Below are 22224 nucleotides of genomic sequence, written 5' to 3'. Positions count from 1 at the left end.
AGAGTAATCTAGGTCACTTGATTTCCAGCCTGCTGCTTACCCACAAGCGCCTCCTTGCCTTTCAGGTGGGAGTGACTCAATATCTTAGTCCATAGCTGCCAGGCCTTCCATGACTGCAGATGCAAATCTGAGTGAACTTTGCAGGTCATCCACGCCAAACAGGTTGATATACACACAGGAAAGCCTAAAGCCTATCTCTGGTCCTGCCCCAAGAATGTGGCTGTGAACTCATCTAATCTAATGAAGTGAAGGCATACATTTCTGTGAAATTTGGCTTTAGGTGTGTTTAATTCAATTCAAGCTGCTTCCTAGTAAGCCTGTCAAACACTGATATAATACCTACGATGTGGTACTCAGTGCTGCCTCCAAGGAATGACATTTCTTAATTAATTTAATCTAATGAAATAATTATTTAAACTTGTTCCTTTAGACCAAGGCTCCATGCTTGGCTCTGTTGGGGAAAATAGAAAAGCCCAAGATTGGGCCCTGTCCTCTCAGAGCTCACAGTCTTAGTTGGAGCCACACAAGTGTCTATAATAAAGGTCAGATGGCAGTGGCACTCTAGCCCTGGAAGCACAAATAGGTACAGGTCATAAGACCTGCCTCTCTGGTTTGGGGTACAACTCCAGTCATGTTTCTTGCTTTTCTATTTTCAATTCCAAAGAAACGTCACACTCACATCCCTACTTGCATTTATTTGCAGGAAGTCAACCTCTATCATGGAGTCTGTCTCCACACTCCTTTCCCCAATAGCCCTGCTGCCAAATGCCAGGAAGAGTGACCATTCTGTTTGGAGTCCCTTTGCTTTGGCTTTTTCCACACATGACACTTCTGAAAATGGTTCCAACACAGGCCACTATTTCCCTATCCGCTGCTGTGTCAGTGCCTTGCTGATGCAGACTTTTGAATAGCTCCTGAAATGCTACCCCATCCTCAGGCTCCCTTGTGGGGAGCTCTTTCAGGTCACATACATGGGATTAGACATCATTCCCAAAGCACCACTTCTGTGGAGGTCAGCCTGGTTTCAGGGACCTCTGTTATGGAGCCAGCCTTTCTTTGAGAGTCTTACCTTGAACCCATGGGCCAGTGCAGACCCTCTCCCCTCATATGGTGAGTTTCCCTGTGGAATTCTTTTCCTGGCAGTTTGTTCCTCTTGAAAAAATTGAAGCTCTGCTTTGGCAAACACCAAGCTCCAGAAGTAATATAGGAGGAAGCAGGGTGTATTGCCCTCCATGTTTTCTTGTAGTTTTTCTTTTTCTTTCATGATTTAGCCAGAGACCTCCCAAATTTCTATACCTCCTTCCCACCTCCAGTAAATGCTCTCATTATACCTCCTTAGAAAAGTAGAGCTTAATGGGTTTTAAATTTTGGGGTATTTTTATCCAAAGATCATTGGAAAACACAGATGCAACAGATATATAATAATTAGAAATTGACTGGTAAATATAACAGAAAATAGTTACCTGTTGACTAAAGGAAGCTAAGCCTCACTAACAAAAGAATATTTTCTTCCAGTGGATTTTTGGGATTCTTTCTCATGTTCAGCACAGTGAAGCTGAAAAGCCTTATGGCTCCAGGGCAGTGTGCAGCCTGGATTTTCTTTGCTAAGGTAAGAGAAAAGGGAGGGATGGGAAAAATTGATCTCAGAGGCCTTTGTGTCCAGTGTTCTGAAAGCCTGTGTAATGTCAGGTTTGATCTTCATGAAATCATTTCTCATCACTGGCTGTGGGCCTCATCCTTCACTCATTCAGGCAACAATTTCTGAGACCGTCCACCTATTTTATTAGCATGACATCATCTTTATGATGCTCCTGGAAGGTCACCTGGGTAAGCCCCTTAACATCCCTGAGTCTTAATTTCCCCATCTGAACCTGAGAGGTTTTGCCAAAAACACCTCTAAGGCTTCTCTAGTTCTAATAGACTAGACTCCTGGATGCATGGGGGCAGTTCTTATCATCCTTCCTGGGAACTGTGAGGGTGTCCAGAACTCAAGTGACTTGCCCAAGAGGTCTCAGTTTATCAGAGGTGATAGAGAATGGAAAATAGGCAAATGGCCAGATTAGGGGACTTTGATGAAGTTTTCAAAAAAGGGAGTATTATAAGAATGCCCATTGTGTATCTGATTGACCATGGTTGAAGCGTAAGATAGAGAGGTAGGAAAGTAAGAAGAACCAGAAAAGCAGCTGTGGGACACAGGGTCTTAACTGAAATGCTTTGTGACTAGCTTCCTGCTAGTGGAGCATTTCAGTTCTCTAATGTCTGTGAAGGAGTCAAGTCACAGGGCCCTCAGTGCTGCTTCCAAGGAGTGACATTTCTTAATTAATTTAATCTAATGAAATAATTATTTAAACTTGTTCCTTTAGTCATCTTTTTGTTGGTTGGTTGATTTTTTCCTCCCCAGAAAACAAAGGCAAACTTTTTTCTTTGAAAATCAGATTTCGCAGTGATATTTTCATCTGCATGGTCTACTTTATAACAGTACTAATGATTCTAATTCCAGCAGAATGTGAAGGGTGGTTAACATATTGACTTCCAGCATGACAGAATGAGGAAGTTGACAAATCCGCTCTCCAGAAAGCAACTAGAAAGCTGGAAAAAGACTGTCTAACATATCCATTTAAGCTCTCTAACCATTAACCAAAGGCTTACAACAAATGGAGACGCATTTGTTCATAAAAACGACTCAACTTTGGGTAGGAACAACATGAGTTTATGGCATTCTTGCGTAGGGTTGCTTCCATTCCCTCCTCCCCAGTTCTGTCAGTGTACTATTTTAACCAGAGCGGGGCAGGCTATGAAAACTAGCAGCCTTGTTGCCACTTCCAGAATACTCCACTTGGAGTATTTTCAGTTAAAGTGGCCATGTCAGTGGTCAATGAAGAGCCAGTAGCTCCACTGTCTTGAGTTGGCATTCCTCTTTGGGGCAAGCAATGGACCAGTGGTCTAGCTGGGGACTTAACAGGTAATTCTCGGAGGACAGAGAGTCATCAGGGGCTTGATAGCTCTCCATATATTTGAGATTTACCTTAGTCTGTGTACATGAGCAGCAGAGATGGAGCATGCCCAAGACATCTACACATCTCTGGCCAACAGAACCTGTGTGCACACGTAGAGGAGATGTGAGAAAGCCAGCAGAAAGTAAAAGTTGGGAAAGACATGAAGACAGCCGAAAATTTGAATGTGTTCCCCAGCCTACACACAGAATCAGAAGCAAAGGGAAGACGTTCTGGCTCAAGGTGTTTGAGCAAAACCTCTGACTAGTCTTTGCCAGAACACTAAGCTATGCAGACATGGGGATGACCCCTAGGAAAGCAAGCTTAACATAAAAACAAGAAAAAAAAATGGGTGTAAACCTCAGCAACTGTACCATATATGGGAGACAGAATTTACAGACTTAGTCCAGGCAAATTACTAAACGGCAGAATAACAAGACCAACAACAATGCTCGGGGAAAAAGTCAGAATCCAGAGTTGCTATCATATCTTAGGTAGTGTCCACTATTCAACAAAGATTACAGGCATTCGGAGAAACAATAAAGCATGATTCATGCACAGGGAAAAAGCAGCCAATAAGAACTGTGTCTGAGTATCTGTCCTCAGATAGAGGACTTAGCAGAAAAAGACTGCAAAGCAGCTGTTTAAATATTTTTAGAGATCTGAAGGAAACCATGTTTAGGAATCCAAGGAAAGACTCAATGAATATAGATTTTCAATAAAGAAATAAAAATGATTTTTAAAAATGAGAACCAAATGGAGTTGAAAAGTATAATAATTGAAATTAAATGAAAAATTCTCTAGAGGTACTCAATAACAGATTTGAGATGGCAGAAGAAAGAATAAGTGAATTGGGAGGTAGAGCAAAAGAAATTATTCAAGCTACAGAACAAAGTTATTTTTTTAATTAAACATATATGAGTAGAGGCTTAGAGACTGGGAGGACAACATCAGGCATATATCTATACATATACATATATATATATATATATATATATATATATATATATATATATATATATATATATATAAAATAAGAATTCCAGAAGAGAAAAGAGGGGTAGGAAAAAAATAGGATGAATGGATGACTTCTCATCAAAAACAATGGGGGCCAGAAAGCAGTAGGATAACACATTCAAAATGATGAAAGGAAAATCATCAACCAGGAATTCTATACACAGCAAAAATATCCTTTAAATATGAACGAGAAATAAAGACATTCCCAATTAAAGTCTGAGAAATTTGTTGCTAGCAATCATATCAATAATTACATTAAATGTGAATAGACTAAAATACCCCACTCAAAAGTCAGAGATTGTCAAAGACCCAACTATATACTGTATATAAGAGATATACCTTAGATTCAAAGACACAAATAGTCTGAAAGTAAAAGGATGGAAAAGCAGAACCATGCAAACAGTAGCCATAAGAGAGCTAGCTGGAGTGACTGTATTAAAATCAGACAAAATAGTCTTTACGACAGGAAATATTACTAGAGAAAAATAAGGACATTTAATAATGATAAAATAATGAATACATCAGGAAGATGCAACAGTTATAAATGTATACACACCTAACAAGAGCAGCCCAAAATATATGAAGCAAAAAGTGACAGAATAGAAAGGAGAAATGGACTATTCAACAATGATAGTTGCACATTCCAGTACTGCATTCTCAAAAGTTGATAGAACAACTACATAGAAAAGCAAGGTTATAGAAGGAGAGAGATGATTTGAACAACACTGTCAACCAATTTGACATAACTACCATCTATATGACACTCCACCCATAAACTGCAGAGTACATATTCTTCTCAAGCACATATAAAACATTCTCCAGGATAGATGGTATTCTAGGTCAGAAAACAAGTCTCAATAAATTTAAAAAGATTGAAATCTTATAAAGTATGTTGTCTGACCACAAGCAGAAGAAAATTAGAAATTTACAACAACAAAAAATCTGGGAGACCCTATGCATTTGGAAATTAAATAACATATATTAAATAGCCTATGAGGCAAAGAAGAAATCACAAGAGAAATTAAAAATATTTTAATATATCATCAAAACTTACGGGATGCAGCTAAAGTATAGCTTAAAGAGAAATTTATAGCTGTAAACACCTATATCGGAAAAGAAAAAAGGTCTTAAATCAGCAACTAGAAATTAGAAAAAGATGAGTAAACTAAACCCAAAGCGAGCAGAAGATATAATAAAGTTTAGTGTGGAAATTTATGAAATAGAAAACAGAAAATCAATGTTGATTCTTTGAAAACGTGAGCAAAATTGACAAACCTCTAGCTAGACTGAGAAAATGAGAAAGCAGATACAAATTATCCAAGTTATAAATGAAAGAAGGGGTATCACTACTGAGCCTATAGAAACTAAAAGCATTGTTTAATATGAATAACTCCGGATCATGAATAATTTTATGCCAGAAAATTAGATGATTTAGATGAAATGGACAAATTCCCAGAAAGGCACAAATTAGGAATATGGACTCAAGAATAAATGGAAAATCTGAATACACTCATAACAAGCAAATAAATGTAAGTAGTAATTTAAAATATTTCCACAAAGAAAAGCTCAAGCCCAATTTGCGTTACTGATGAATTCTATCACATATTTAAAGAAGAAATATTTTTTCTTTACAAATTCTTTTAGAAAATAGAGGAAGAGGGAATAACTCCCAACTTATTCTATAAGGTGAGTTATGCTGATATTAAGGCCAGACCAAAAAAAATCCTAAGAAGAGTACAGACCAATATCCTTCATGAACATAGATCTTTAACAAAATATTAGCAAACCAAATCTGACAACATGTAAGAGGGATTATATACCATGATCAAGTGGGATTTATTCCAGAAATGCAAAGTTGGTTTAATTAATATAAATTAATGTAATCCATTATATTAATAAAAGACAAAAATACATGATCATGTCAATAAGTACAGAAAAACCATTTGACAAAATCCAACATCTATCCATTGTAAAAATTCCCAACAAACTAATAATAGAAGGGGACCTCCTCAACTTGATAAAGGGCACCTGTGAAAAACCTATAGCTAACATTATACTTAATGGTGAAACTGAATGCTTTTCCCCTGAGATTGGGAGCAACATAGGAATGTTCACTCTTACCACTTTATTCAACATTATACTGGAGGTTTTGGCAGTGAAATAAAGAACAAAAATTATACTGGAGGTTTTGGGCAGTGCAATAAAAGAAAAAGATAACCTTATCCTATATGTAGAAAATTCTAAGGAATTGGTAAAAAACACTAATTGAACTAATAAACAATTTATCAAGGTCTCAAGATGCAAGATCAATTTAGAAAAATCAATTGTAGTTTTATATATTAGTAATAACAGTCATGTTCCTAAAAATGAAATTAAGAAAACAATTCCATTCACAATAGCATCAAAAAGAAAAAAATATTTAGGAATTTAACAAAGAAATGCACAATTTGTACACTGAAAACTACAAAACCTTTCTGAGAGAAATTAAAGAAGCTCTCAATAAATGGAGAGACTCAATATTGTGGAGATGGAAATTCTTCCTAAATTAATTAATAGATTTAATGGAATCCTCATCAAAATCCCTGCAGGCTTCTTTGTACAAATTCAAAAACTGATCCTAAAATTTATTAGCAATATAATAGCCAAAATAATTTTGAAAAAGAAAAACAAAGTTAGAGGACTTAAACTACACAATTTGAAAACTCATTATAAAGCTAGAATAATCGATACATTGAGGTATTTGCGTAAGGTTAGGCATTTATGGTCTGTTGATTTTTGATAAAGGTGCCAAGGCAATTCAATGGGAAAAGGATTTTCTTTTGAACAAATGGTGCTGGAACAGTCAGATATCCATATGCCAAAACAAAAACATGCTTAGACCCTTGCTTTACATCATTAACTCAAAATGGATCATAGACCTAAATGTAAGAGATAAAATCAGATTACTCTTAGAAGGAGACACAGGAAAAAAATTTTAATGACCTTGGTTTAAACAGTTCTTAGATTTCACACTAAAAGCATGAACCATAAAATAATTGGTCAATTAGACTTCATTTAAATTAAAATATTATACAATTCAAGAGACACCATTAAGAAAATGAAGAGATAAGCCACAGCCTAGGAGAAAATATTTGCAAATCATATATCTAATAAAGGACTTGTATCCAAAATATGTATATAAAGAATTCTTACACTTCAGTGAGACTGCCTACAACCCAATTTGAAAAATGGTCAAAAGACTTCAATAGACATTTCACTAAAGAAAATATGTTATATGAATGGTTCATAAGTACATAAAAAGGAACTCAACATCATTACTCATTATGGAAATGCAAATTAAAACCATGATGAAATATCACTGCATATTCATTAGGATGGGTATAATTTCAAAAATAGCCAAATAAATAAATAAATAAGAGAGAGATAAAAGTCCTGTTGAGAATATGGAGAAACTGGAACTCTCATAAACTGCTGGTGGGAATGTAAAATGGTATAATCACTTTAGAAAACTGTTCAGTAATTTCTTAAAAGGTTAAGCAAAACTGACTGTACAACCCACTGATACTATTCCTGGAATTTACCCAAGAGAATTGAAAATATGTCACAAAAGACTTAAACATGAGTGCTCATAGCAGCATTATTCATAATAACCCAAAACTGGAAACAATCTAACTGTCCATCAACTGGTGAGTGTATAAACAGAAGTAGTAATCTAGTATACACACAATGGAATACTATTCAGCAATAAAGAGGAATGGATTATTAGTATATTGCTACAACGTAGATGAATCTCAACAACATTATGCTAAGTGAAAGAAGCCAGTCTCGAAAGAATATATATAGTATGATTCCATTTATGGGAAATATCCAAAAAAGCCAAATTTGTAGAGATGGGAAGCATACCTGTGGTATCTTGGGGCAGAGTGACTACAGATGAGGTGATGGAAGTGTTCTAAATCTGGGCTTTGGTGAAGGTTGCACATCATTTAAATTAGTATATTAAATTTGTTCATTAAAAAAATCATTGAACTTTACATTTAAAATGGGTGAATTTTACGACATGTAAATCATCTCTGAAAGCTGCAAAATAGTAGTTCTCAAAGCATAGTGCGTAAATCTCTTTAAGATTAGGAAGGACATTTTTCCTGTGCATATGGCTTTGTTTATTTGGCCACCAGTTTTCATGAGTCTCCTTTTTATATATCGTATTTTTTCTTTTCTGCTTAAACTCTGAAGGAGGTTTATAATTACCTTCTCTATAGTTAATTCAAAAAGTGGAAGAATTCTTAATGGACTACTGTGGTTTAGTGCTGATCCTTCTTAAATGCAGAGGATGGGATTACATGAGCCATTACAGTTTCTTCCAGTCTCAGTATAATACGTAAGCAATATCTCTCTCTCTCTCTCTCTCTCTCTCTCTCTCTCTCTCTCTCTCTCTCTCTCTCTTTCGCCTTTTTCTTTTCTATTTAAAAATGAACTCTGTTATCCTCAGTGGCATAATATTTACCCATTCTTTGGGCCACCTACACATCAAAATGTGCTGACATTTGAAGTACAACATAATTGTAGTTAGCAATACAGCATTTCCCCATGATGTCATTGTGACTATACTGAATGCCAGCATATTCAGAAAGGAACTCAGAAAGATGTTCCATTGGCCCCAGAGGAGAGTTTGGATCCTGTGAAAAACTCATAGATACAGAGGGAGTTCATTCAGAAGGGGGCTGAGGGGGCCTTTTTCCTTGCTCCGAAAGGACCCATTCTCTGTCATTTCCCAAGGAGTTGTCACATCAGCCTCATCACTTCCAGTTCTGAGAGAGACATCCATACTGCTCTCTGGTCCTCATCTTTCTTTGTATCTTTCTTGGGTCTGAGAATGCTCACCATGGAAAACAGTGCCTTCTAAATCATATATTGTTATCACTGTTGTTGTTGTTTTTCTCTGGGAATTTGAGTAACATTCTAAGAAGCTAAAAATAACTTAGCAACTTTTTTTTTTTAATGCCCCCCTTCATTTTGGTAAATTCAGCCATGTGAAATCTAACTGCATCTTCGTAAAATCTTGGAATCCCTTCCCACTTGTAAAGTAAAGCTTTGATGCAGGAAAAAAGGATTGACTTTAAGAGAAAAGTGATGAAATGTGTAGACATATAAGGAAGATGTGGTATGAGTTTATATTTTTCTCCTAGTGGGTTCCTCCAGCAGATTTAAGTTCTCACATGAGAATTCTTCCTGGATTGAGTAGTGCCTTATCTCATCCTTGTTAACTTCAAAATGACCAGAGTTCTCAGCATCCATTGGGCAGAGGCAACTGAGGCCAAAGTGAGTTTATGTTGAAGTTGAGCCAGGAGAGGAGAAGCATCCCCAAACAGCAGCACTGCCCTGTTAGGGTCCTGGGGATTCAGTATTTGCTCCCCATTTCAAAGCTGTCTCTGTAAGAAGACAGTTTTCGTCCTTTAAGCTAATGTCATAGTTGCTACCACCATTTTGTATCCTGAAGGCTGTGGTAGACCAGAAATCCAAGTCTTAGTCTGTTCTTTTTATGGCCTTAGGAAAAGAGCTTTCTGTAGCTTGCTTAGGATGTATCTCTTGATTAGTTTTAGTTTGTTTTTTGATTGTTCGAGTTCCATCTTTAATGTACACATGGCCAGGACTAGGGTGGCCGTTGCTCTCTCGGCCGTGCAGTGTGGAGTTTGTGTGTGATATGATTCTCAGTGTCTGCTGAGAATAAACGAGCATTTCCATAATGTTGCATCCTAGGCACCTCCCCTGTCTCCCCTCCCAGACCCTTCCCTGACACTGTGTCATAATGTCCTGCCTGCCTGAAACAACTGTGAATTCAGTGGGATTTTTAAGGTATACTAGATTCTTACAGTTTTTGTGGTATTGGAAGTGTCTTTGAGTAGCCTTCTTTTTGGACATGGTTCTACCAATTGGTCAACGTCTATCACGGAAGTCTTTGGAGTATCTGAAAGTTGTGGGTGAGGGGAATGCATTAGTATAGGTGTAGTGTTTGCCTTATAATCCAGAGGAGAAGGTAAAAGTGACAAGGTGAGGAGACTATTAGAGAACCTTGCTGAGCCAGGTGTGACTTCAGGAGTTGAGTGAAGGGAGAGCTCTGTGAATTGAAGCAGCAGAGTGGCTGAACTGGCCCCTGCAAGCACTGGTCGCCTGGGAAAGGTGGGAGAATGGAATGAGGGCCTTCCAAGATGAGTGGCAGGGGCCTAAGGCAGGATATACAGGTGGGGAGCCACGAGGAAATAAATCTGAGTAGAGGACGAGGACAGTGTGAGGAATAAGGGGAAAACTGGGCACAGAGAGTCAGATTATAGGAAGCTCTAAAAGCCATGCCACAGAGACCATCGGGAACCTCTGAATGAGACTGACTGACGGTCATGTTTTAAGCAGGTTAATATGCAATGGTATTTAAAACATATTAGAAATGAGTTCCAAGCATTTAGAGGGGAGGTGAACCAAGGTCTTAGGGATAGCAAGAATAACGATGAAAGCTCAAACTTGATTGACAATTTGAAGGAAAATGAATTTTAATTACTTAATTTGTCATATAATTGTTGTGTGATGTGATAAAAAGTTAGACAACAAAGGGTCAGATCATTTTACAACAGGCAGTGGGTAATGATAGTTTGGATACAGGGAGTGATGGATCGGGAAGATCACAAATGGCTCCAAGGTTGTAGCTAGAAACATGGGAAATCCATGGCCTTCCAGACAGAAATGGGGGTGATTGTGAAAGAACATCTTTGGAGAGGAAAGCTGGTGAAATACATTTTAGACAAATGTGTATGGTGAAAAAACATCTAAATGAAGCTGTTTTGTGTTGGAAACATTGGGTAAAATGTAGGGGAGAGCTCAGGGCTTTGCATGTGCATTTGGGCTTCGCCTGTAGAGAGATGGATTGAAATCAAGAAAATGAATAAATAGATGAGCTCACTGAGAGAGTGAAAGAGTGTAGGGAGAGCAGAGCAGGAGCCTAGGACTTAGCTTGGGACCAATAATGAGCAGGAGAGAGAAGTAATAGCCAAGAGATACAAGGGGGAACCAGGAAAGTTCAGTATGGAGAAGTCTAAAGAAAAATTTTAAGGAAGAGAGCAAAGAGGTCACAGTGAGGTCAAAGAGATCCAGATTGAGAAAAGAGTAGAGGAAGGACCTTGCTAGACTTTGAGGAAACAGTTTCAGTAAGAGGGCAGGGATGCGAGTGGGGCTGAAGATGGATTGTAAATACTTAAGAATACTCATACATCAGAAGTGGATAGAAGGTTGGGCTTGGTGGTGGGCAGGGGGATAGCCAGATCTAGTGAAAATTTCTTTTCTAAGAACAGAAAGAAGGACTTGGGCATGCTTGAAACTAGAAAAGAAGACACCATAGACAGAAAGATGCTAGAGAATGAGAGGAAATTGGGAGAGCAGGTTTCAGTAGGAGGTAAAAGGAGTATGGGAGGCTAGCTGGGGAGAAAATGGAGAGCTTTTTCCCTGAGCTTCAGCAGAAGAGCGATGATGTGAGGGACGCTTTTCCATGAGGCACGTGGTAGCAGGACGGGGATTTCAGGGAAAAGGAAAGGAAAGAACACTCACTGTTTGGCTTTGATCACTATGCCCTGTAGCCCTCTAGTCCTCAGTTGTTTCATACATAAAGCAAGGAGTCTGACTAGAAGATATGTGAAGATACCTCAAATGCTATGATTCTATTGAGCTCCAACAGTGTTGACTGTATCTGATATTTAAGACTAAATGCTGATGGCATTTATATTCAATTGCAGGATTATGTAGAATGAGGAGCAGCTGGGAGACACATCATTAACTATCAGTCCTACCTAATAAAGCATTTGCTAGATTTCAAGTGTTTAATAGGACTGATCAGAATAAAGTAGGAAACCTTTCTGCTATCTGACCTTCTTCCACCCTTATCACCAAATCCACGTTCTCTCCTGGAAGATTATGTGTAAATGCTACAAATGGTTAATTGGAATGTTTGTGTCTGTTTTTATAGAGTTTAGACCGTCAAAATCCATGCTTATGGAATGGGGTTTCCCTTCCCATTGCTGCTTAGAATAGAATTCTGCTCACACAGTCCAGGTGGAAGATGGGAAAGCCTTCTGAGACATGGTCCCATGTGAGTCTTCAAACCTGGAGTGTGTGGTGGGTGCAGAAATGGAGCCACGAGCTAAGGAACAAGGGGTAAAATATTACAAAGTTAGAATATTCTAGAACTTGGACTCTTCAGTGTTTCAAGATAAAAGCAGAATATATGAGATAATATATGTGAAAATAGCTGGGGAGTGACAAAGCGCAGTGCAAACACAGAGCATTTTGTAGAGTCATATGAACTCGAACCAAGACTCAATTTTGACCTGACTTTGAGTCCCAGGTCTGCCACTTTCTAGTTTATGCTTCATTGTGTCATCTGTAAACAAATGTAATAATAATGTCTACCTTACTGAGAGGGTTGAATAATATTTAGACAGCCCTTGAATAATGAGTGCTGGCAGTTGGCCGGTCTTCCTTGGCTCTGTCAACCACTGGTTTAATTCTTTCACCAAATTAACCAGTCATTTCCGGCGTCTGAATATACCATTTATATTCACTAGTTGTAGGTAGTGAACTTAGCTGTGGACTGCCTACTCTAGACACTGCTCAGAATTCAGCCTGCATGAGAAGAAGGTCTCTCACAGCTCTTTTAATCAGACATTGTCTAACAAAAGAGGAAATTGATGCACCATTCACAATGTTTTTAGACCTATATAAAGAGTCATTGATTCAGAACAGGTGCTGTGCCTGTGAAAATGTATGTTTGATGGTTTCCATGGAAACCACCCTGCTGGCTGTTCTGTGATCACTGGCCTTAATTATACACTGGGATTGCCAGGGAGCTTTCAAAGCTGTCTCCATAACAACCCCTCCTTGTGTAGTAATATGACCACTGTCCTGAACTATGTTTCCCATACAGGAGTTTCTCTTAAAAGTGTCAAGAAGATTCTGCTGGTAAGTGTTAACCTCCGTTTGATTTATCCTATGAACAACTCTTAACTGGATAGGAATTTTTCTGAGTTTTGACTGCCTATCTCTCAGGTTGTTTTGCCAGATCTTCGGAGCATGGCCTAATGTCTCTTTTTTCAGTGACATGTCGACATTTCTCTTGAGCTATTGCCAAGATATTGAACTAAGAAGGAATCTTGGCTATGTCACTTTGCTAGATAAAATCAAACCTGTTTAAGTATAGGCTGAACTTGTAAAATGGTTGTCCACAGACTGTTAGTATTTGATATTTGGAATTTTTAAATGTCTCCAAGACCATTAGTAAAACTCTTGATGTTTCCAGTGCAATTAAAAAAAACAGGAAGAAAAAGAAGAAGTAGCTTAGTGTCTTTTTAATATGGAATCACACAGATTTCATGACTTCTAAATAATATAATTTCTTACTCTCCAACTGACTTTTTTGATGTATTTGTAGGGAAGTTCCAAAACTTGCCATTGAATCATACTTTGAACTTCTGAAGAGGTGACAAGTAAACAGATATATCAGGTTCTGGAATTAGACTTCTTAGGTTCAGTTTCTGGCATATGCACAGGCATGTATGTGCCTATGCACCCCCCGCCCCCCACATTGAGAACAGACTACAGAAAAATCCTGGAAGTGTAGTTACAATGCCCATCATGTTTTGCTTTCACTACATCAAGTCTGCTGAACAGTGTTAGTTCTCGTCCTCCTGCTATTTCCTATTATTTTTTCCAAGTTTTTATTGCAATATAATTGATATATAACATCATATGAGTTTAAAGTATATAACCTAGTGATTTGCTATTTGTGTATCTTGTGAAATGATCACCATAAATTTAGTTACCATCCATCACCGCACATAGTTACAAAAAAATGTGCAACGCATCATGAATTTCGTGTGAGCCTTGCACAGGGGCCGTGCTAATCTTCTCAGTGTCATTCTAGTCTTAGTACATGAGGTCAGACAATTAAGTTCACAAACTTGTTGCAATGATGTTACTAACCTTTTTTGATATCAGAGGGATTATTCATTATGAACTTGTACCAACTGGACAAACAGTTAACAACAGTTTGTTAGTTAACAGTTATTTGGAAGTGCTGAAAAGACTGCATGAAAAGTTAGACGACCTGAACTTTTTGCCAACAATTCATGTCTCTTGCGTCACAACAATGCACCAGCTCACACATCACTGTCTGTGAGGGAGTTTTTAGCCAGTAAACAAATAACTGTATTGGAGCACCCTCCCTACTCACCTGATCTGGCCCCCAGTACCTTCTTTCTTTACCCAAAGATAAAGGAAATATTGAAAGGAAGACATTTTGATGACATTCAGAACATCAAGGGTAATACGATGACAGCTCTGATGGCCATTCCAGAATAAGAGTTCCAAAACTGCTTTGAAGGGTGGACTAGGCGCTGGCATCACTGCATAGCTTCCCAAGGGGCGTACTTTGAAGGGGACTGTAGTATATTCAGCAATGAGATATGCAGCACTTTTTCTAGGATGAATTCTCAAACTTAACTGTCAGATCTCATATGTGCTGCTGAAGTGAGCACATTACTTCTCTGTCTTTATCATCATCATCATCATCATCATTCCCATCATCATTGTCACCACTTGTTGGCTGTGGAGAGCCTGTTGCTGTCTTTCTTCATTTCCTGGACAGTAAAAGTTAATCACGAAACAGGAGGCCACTCCTCTTCAGTTCACCATTTGTATTTCTTCCCTTCTTCTCAGCTTCTTAAGATGCCTCACACCTTCTTCCTGTCACACTTAAAAGTTCACTTGAATATATCGCTTTCTGTGTAACAGTTTAGTGTTTTTTTCATTTTCTTCCTTCGGTTGTTATTCAGCACCTTAATGTGTTCTGGAATGTTCTGATGAAAATAAATTATTAAACCCGATGAAGCCGTGCTGTAATGTAACTTTTATGTTGAAAGAGAATGCTTAAAATCTAATTATGGCTGTTTCCTAATGAAATCATTTTTCTTTTTCACAGTCTGAATGGCTATGGCAATGAGAATAATTTTTCATGGAAAATTAAAACCTAGGGGCAGCAGCATAATTTCCTGTACAGTCTCTCGCTGGGCAATAATAACAGCATGTCGATGTCTTTCCATGACATCACTATTGAAGCAACAGGAACATGAAGTGGCAAGTTGGGAGCTGCTCTGTTATTGTTGAGCTGTGTGGAAACAGCACAGAAGTTAGTTATCTGAGAATTATTCATTTGTGAACAAGGTTTTCCCAGCGGGCACATGGGAGGGGAAATACAGTTTTGGATTAAAGAAAAAAATTGTAATTCCATTTCCTATTGTCAAAATAATTCATGAGGAAGTGAATGATGTTAATGGCCATTTTGCTATTTTGGATGAGTTTGTTTTTCTTGTTTCCGATTATGAACTCTTAATTTTTTCTGGGCTATTTTTAGTGTCATTGATCATCACAATGTTCTGAGCTGCAAAACTATGATAACAATTCTGCGTTTCACAACTTTTGACCTGAATGAATTTGCTTTAGTTTACTTATTGAGGAAATACCCTGAATTTCTGTAAATTTCCTGACTGCAAGGTTTTTATGGGTGCTGTTATTATCCAAGATAATTGAAAATAACTAAAATTAAAGTGGATTTTGCAATGTAACATCCAATTAGTTGGGAGACTTTTACAAGGTCTCTTTTGGGGGATGAGCTGCTGTGTACTCAGATCATTGTAGGATAGTATTGAATAAGTGAATGTCGAGTGAATGCTTAAACACACTGATCTTATTTTACACACCTTTGCAAGTTTGTGCCCTCTTATCAGAAATAGAGAAAGGAGGAATTCTGCATGTATCTCGTGAAGTCTCATGAAGTAACTTCCACTGCCCCCCAGTAATGCTCCTGTGATGCACATATTCCTTTCTTTAATTGTGCCAATTCTGTTTGAGCTCGCCTTTCCTTGTAACGACCTTGAACTACATTCCCCAAGGTGTGGCCAGACGTAGCCTAATCAGCAAAGAGCTCTCTTCAGGCCCTGTGCCTGCCCAGAGCAGAGGGCAGACCACGGGCAGAACTGAAAGCCTGTGTCGTTAGAGAATGAGCTGCCACAGTCAAAACTAATAAAATGACACAGTTCTTGAAAAGTCTGAATGACCAGACTTTTATTACAGGAAAGCTACGTTTTGATGCATGATCAAAAGGAATGACATGAGGATCTGAAAGACTTAGTAGATATTTACGTGGTATGATTTTGTGCTCTTGGTGGCCTGATACTCCACCGGAACCCACCCCACATTTGTTCTCCTGTGTTTATCCCCCAAGTGGGATTTGTTTAAGTATAAATTGTCACATCATTTTTTCCTGTTTAACATTTCTCTCCTCTCTTAAAAAAAAGTAATCCAAACTTGGTTTTCCCCCTCGTGTCTCTACATCAGTCTTTTGAACTGACCCAGTCATTCTTTAGGTTGAAATTTCTGGTGTTGTTTTTGTTTATATATAAGTAGGCTGTGTCTGACTGTAAGGCCAGATCGTTAACAAGCAGGTTGTGTTTATATGACTCTAAAAAAATAGCCAGTCTGTAAAATATATGGCAAGAAACGTTTTTTTCAGTCAACAATGCTTTGCCTGGCACCATGTAAACACAACTGGCTGTTAAGTTGCATTTGTAATTTTGTTTGATTGTTTCTGTGCTCTTCTGGGGGATGTTGGGGGGAGGTCGTGTGGGGAACAGGCTCTCCCTGGCTACATTTCGACATCTGTCTTGTCATGTGACTTCTGAGGGGCAGAGGTACACAGGGGACCTGGCCCACAATTGCATCTGTCTTCAAGAAGAAGAATTCCGTCTCATTTCCTTCCTGCATCACTTTAGGCCATTATTCCTTATTTGGGGCTTTGTGTGTTTTCTGCACAAATTTCCAGGCATGTTGTTCGGTTTGGCCTGGAATATGGTAGGTGATCAGTCAAACTTTGGTAAATAAAATGCCCACCATTTCCCCTCACCTCCATGTCAGGAGATTTTTGCTTCAGAAGAGGATTTTCACTTTTATGGAAAAGCTGTTACTGTCTTTTGTAAAAGCCAAGTGAGGGGTGAAGGGGGGAGGGGGTGGATACTCTTCGTTTTACTCCGTTTTGGCTTTCGAAAGACTTCATAGGCATGCTCTGCTTTTGGATAGCAACCTGTGTTTGAAAAAAAGAAAAAAAGAAGTACCAGCCTTAAAGATTGTTGGATGAGTCTTTGGTAGAGAAACCGCGTTTTTCAGTCTGTACTGGGTTGGCTGTAAGACAATGAGAATTAAGACAGACGTGGTATTAAATCTGAGGAACAGCACACCCACCAGAATGGCTCATATGGAAGAGACTGACAAGAGGCTGTTGGTGAGGATGTGAAATACATTTCTACTTTAGAAAACGCTGGAGCTAAATAAGGTCTATGTTATGACTGAGCAGTCCCACTCCTGATATATACCCAAGAGAAATGAAGACATATAGCCACAAGACGTGTTCAGTGCTATAGAATTAGGGATGATGGTTGCACAATTCTATGAATATGCTAATAACTATTGAATTGTGACTTTGGGTGAATTTTACGGTATGTACATTTAAAATCACAGACTGTTAGTTTTAATAAGACATATTCAGGAATATCAGTGATAGTTTTATTCATAATAGCCCCTGGAGGAAATAGTCGATATATCAGTTCAGGAGAAATAAATTGTGATCTCGCCATACAATAGAATACTATAGTGCACTAAAGAAAGAGCATGAAGCCATGTAGGTGATTTGGGATGGGGGAGTATTGATTGGGAAGGAGCATGAGGGGAGCCTTGTGAGATGCTGGAAAGTTTGGAATCTATCTAGTGGTGGTTATAGGGGTATTTACAGATGTAAACATTCAGTGAGCTGTATACATGAGATTCAAGCTTTTTGTGTATTCTACTGTATTTATGTTATACTTCAATTTTTTAAAAAATCTGATATGTGGGTGCTGGAATGGAGCCACCCTCAGAAAGCACAGCCCGCAGTTCTGAACCTCCTCTCTTGTCAGCACTGGGAAGGCCCAGGGGTTGGGGGCAGCAGCTTCTCCAACACACCCCCTCCTGCCTGTGTACTGCAGATGATGTGGGGTTCACTCACTGGGGGAAGGAAGAACCCACTGGCTGGTGTCTTACTCTTCCGGGCAGTGGCCACCAGTTCTCTTGAATGTCATGGTGGGAGAGGGTTTCTAATAAATATTCAGCTGAGTGCCCAGGTAAAGACAGTGAGCTCAGGCTTCCTGGTAGCGTTGTGGAAGTATTTACTGTTCTGCTTATGCTCCATGGGTGAGGACCATGCCCTGTCAGCTACACTCTTCCTTTAAGGGCTGGATTAATTAAGGAAACTGGCAGACCTGCCATGCTTTCAGGTTCTTGTGGTTTGATTAAAGGAATGAATGCTCTGCTTATCACTGGGCACTCCTGCTGGGCCTGGCGAAGCAGCCTCCCTGGTGGGTGCTCTCAGGCTTGCCATATTGGCTCGTCTTCCTCGTGCCTCTCCAGCTCCTTTGGCCTTATGCCTTTGGAGCTGGAGATTGGTTTTGAACATGCTTACCAAGTTGGGACTCCCTTAGTCCCAGCATGTTGGGATATACGTGTGTGTTAGTGTGTGGTGTGGGTATAGTGCAGGTGAGGAGAAGACAGGTGACTGTATCAGCTTTATGTGGGGGTGGAGGAAGGGGTCAGATCTCTAAGGGCCTAGGGGCGGTGACCAACCCAGGTAGGCCTGCATTGTCGGGTGGCATCCCACAAGCTACTGGCTCCTGCTGGAGAAAGAGAGCTAGGGCCATCCTTAGCCAGCCCCCGCTGCTCTGTGCAGAAAGAGCAACTACTGCTCCCTGGCAAACAGAAACCGTGCTCTCCCTTCTTGTGCTTTTGGCAAAACATAACATGATTTTTACTTCATAGATAGCAGCTCATTAATCGGTCAGATTTTAGATTCAGATCTACTTAACATTCATTGAGTACCTGATAAAAGGATGAATAGTGGTACAGCTACCATTGCGTGCTCACCATGTGCCAGGCTGTGTGGTTGGTACTTGGACACACATTTTTTTTTTTTTAATTGTAGAACGGATTTTTTATTTTTATTTATTTATTTATTTATTTTAAATTAGTTTCAGATGCATAAAACAAAGTAATAGTTAGACATTTATTATTTATATCCCTCACAGTGTCAACCCCCCTCCCCCCATCCACTAGCCCTCTGACATCGCACACAGCCGTTACATTTCCACTGTCTCTATTCCTAATGCTGTATTCCGCTTCTTTAACCATATATATATAATAGTTGACATTCATTATTGTTCAGCTTCAGCTTCAGGTGTACAGTGCAGTGACCAGGCATCTACACCTTCCCTGAGGTGGTCTCCCTAACGAGACAACTGTCCATTGGACACCCTACAAAATCTTTGCAACATTATTGATTACTTTCCCCAAATTAACTTTCGTAACCCCATGGCAATCTTGTGGTTACTGGACACACATTTCTTAATTCTCATCGCAGTCTCGTGTGGCTCAGACTATGTGCTTCTCTTCCCCCTTTACACGTGAGGAAACAAAGGTGTTATGTAACTTGTCTAAGATAGAACAAAGGAGCTCGGACTTGAACCCAGATCTTGACTGCAAAGCCTGCACCCCTCCTGGTGCGTCTGTTTTGAAAGACTCAGTCGTGGAGCATCTCCTTTGTAGTGTGGGTGACATTTGAGAGACTGAGTCTGAATTCAATTGTAATGAGTGTAACCCCCCAGGCCGCTCTATCATAATTAGATTCCCCTACACATTGTTGTTGCAGTTTTCTGTAATGAGTAACCGCACAATATAGAAAACACCTTGGGAAGCTGGGGGGCTGATGGAGACTAATGGGAAACAGATGAAAGTAAAGGAACTCAACCTGCTGCCCAGGCAGAGCAGAATCATGCTGTCAGGATGTGTCTTAGGAACACCCACAGCCAACCATCAGAGCAGCCGTGCCTGGCTGGCCCATGGGAATGTGCATGGCACGGTTCTTGGTTAGGTCTTGAATTTTCTGGTAGGTGTTTAACTGTAGGGTGTGTTCTCCACTATTGAAGCAAATAACTTTGTCCTTAATTTGTAATTTTAATTTTGATTCTCTAGAAAAAAGTCCTCAGTCACCATTTAGTCCAACTCCCTTCACTTAAAACATTTCAAAAGGCTTATTATAGAAAATTTAGAAAGCTGAGTTAAATGAAAAGAAAAAGCTTATGTGATCCCATCACTGTGGACATTTTAGAGTATGCTTGGAGACTTTTATCTCTACACATGTAACTGGGTTTATCTGTTTTATACAGAAATCGAGATCATTCACTACCTGTTGGTTTTTATGTAACAATATTGGGAATATTTCCCTTTGCTTGGAGTGGATGAGGAAACTGAGGCCCAGAGAGGAAAAGCAGTCCATACAGCCACCCAGTACAGAGCTTTCCTGGCCTGACAGAGGTCTGAAGCCTATGAATCAGTGTACACTAAGCTTAACAGAAAAACAGGCATTTAGCACAATGTCTGAGGTGGGACAGGCCTTGATAAACGAAAGGACAAAAGAAAGGAAGTGGCTTCCTCTCTCCCACCCCTTCCTGTCTTCATGCCTCAGCTGCCCAGGAGTTTGTTTTTAGCAGCCTCCTTGCCCCCGCCACCAATCCTACTCCCAAAGCCTCATGCAGGAGTTAGTTGCCTTTGGGGTGAACTTCGGTCTTAAGTTTGCAGAAAAGGCTGTGTCTTTCCTTTAGCAACTGCAAAATGACCACAATACACACATTGTAGCAGTTAAGTAGGGCCGAGTTCCTTGGATTTCATTAATATGCCACAAAGTACCAGAGGGCTTGGCAGGTGGTTCAGGTGGTGGCTGAGGGGCAGGCCATGGTATTACACAGGGCTAACGGAGCTCTTGGCCAAGATACTGAGCAAACCAGAGTTAATTCAGCATACTTTTTTGGTCACGTGGCACAGAAATTTTATAGTTAAAAATAATTATTGTAGTGATCCACTTCTGTATCCAGTCTGTGGGTGCCTGGCCCCCACAGGTTGACCCAGCCTCACGTTCTGAGAAGGTCAACAGATGGCAGATGGTGGCCTTGCTCTCTTTAGATTCCAGGAGTCCTTTGCTCTATCCCTTCCCTGGAGATAACAGCATAAAGGCTAGCTGTATTTATAACAGGTTTTCCCATTTAAGTTGTTGTAGAATTCCTATTTCTTGACTGAAAATGAAAAGGAGAAGAAGGCATGCTGAACATCTGAGCAAACTTTAAGGTTGATGTGGCAGGGCCTTTGCAGTGTCTTCATTGCACAGATGAGTGAACACCTGCTTCTCTAACCGCGTTCCCTCAGTCCTGTCTGAACACACAAGGCAAAGTCACACATCTCTCAAAACCAAATCCATCAACAAACTCCTTCCCCCTAGTATCCTGGGAGTGTGCTTCCCAGGGAGAAGCCCCATCTCAGTGTCTCCAGTGTCTCACAAGTTCTCTTCTATGCCCAGAAAGGTGCCTTTGGTTCCTGCCCTCTCTACGGGGCCCCACTGGCCACCTGGGTCCATTTATTCATTCAGCAGATACTTACTGACCATTTGTAGGTTCTGGGCCCTGTAGGACACTGGGGACTCAGCAGTGATTCAGATAGTCACAGTCCTGCTCCCGTGGTGCTTACAGGGTATGTCACCACAGTGTTGCGATAGCCACGAACCAAGAGCCTGCCCGAGACCCACGGAGACCTTCCACTGTTTCTGCCTTTGCTGTTTGGGCCTCCAGAAGCCAGCACTGAGCCATGGTTCTACTGCCACCTCCAGCCTGGCTGCATTTACACCGGTTGAGCCTCTGTCTGGAAAGGTGATTCTAAGTTTAAAAAGCCAACATAGTTGGTTGACAAGGCTGTGGAGGGAGCAGGCACTCTGTTCCTTATTGGTAGAAATGTCAATTGTCTCAACCCAGTGGAAAGGTGCTTGGCAGTGTTTATTAGACTTACAGACATGTACACCCTCTGAACTGACACTTCCACTTCGGAGAACTTACCCTTTACCTGTTTCCACCAGTCTAAAATGGCACATGCAGGGTTGTTAAACAACATTATTTATAGAAGCAAAAGACAGAAAACAATCCCAGTGTTCATCAGTAAGGGACTGGGGTCCATCTGACCCAAAACAAAACAAAACAAAATAAAAAACCGTGGCACT

General features: G+C 39.8%; 1 protein-coding gene and 1 non-coding gene across 9 annotated transcripts in view; one reads left to right on the top strand and one right to left on the bottom strand.

Annotated features, from left to right (window-relative positions):
- Positions 1–22224, top strand: part of SLC35D4 (solute carrier family 35 member D4) — a 114564-nt gene that overhangs the window by 59820 nt on the left and 32520 nt on the right. For 6 of the 8 annotated variants that reach the window (XR_016021150.1, XM_074340236.2, XM_074340233.2 and 3 more), the window contains one exon: positions 1516–1609. Coding sequence is in view for 5 of the 8 variants with exons in the window: in XM_074340236.2 (XP_074196337.2) it covers positions 1516–1609 (94 nt within the window). In the remaining 3 variants the exon portion in view is untranslated. Of the gene's footprint in view, positions 1–1515; positions 1610–12975; positions 13011–22224 lie in introns of all 8 variants that reach the window. The other 2 variants (XR_012498781.2, XR_016021149.1) reach the window with 1 other exon arrangement.
- On the bottom strand, positions 13896–14002 carry LOC141567071 (U6 spliceosomal RNA). The gene has a single exon (XR_012489467.1). It is a non-coding gene; the product is annotated as a U6 spliceosomal RNA (small nuclear RNA).

The sequence above is a fragment of the Rhinolophus sinicus genome, chromosome 4 (assembly GCF_057876585.1).
Source record: "Rhinolophus sinicus isolate RSI-liver-muscle chromosome 4, RSI-T2T, whole genome shotgun sequence".
Classification (NCBI taxonomy): Eukaryota; Metazoa; Chordata; class Mammalia; order Chiroptera; family Rhinolophidae; genus Rhinolophus; species Rhinolophus sinicus.
Note: the sequence above shows the minus strand (reverse complement) of the source record. Positions and strands in the feature narration are given on the sequence as shown.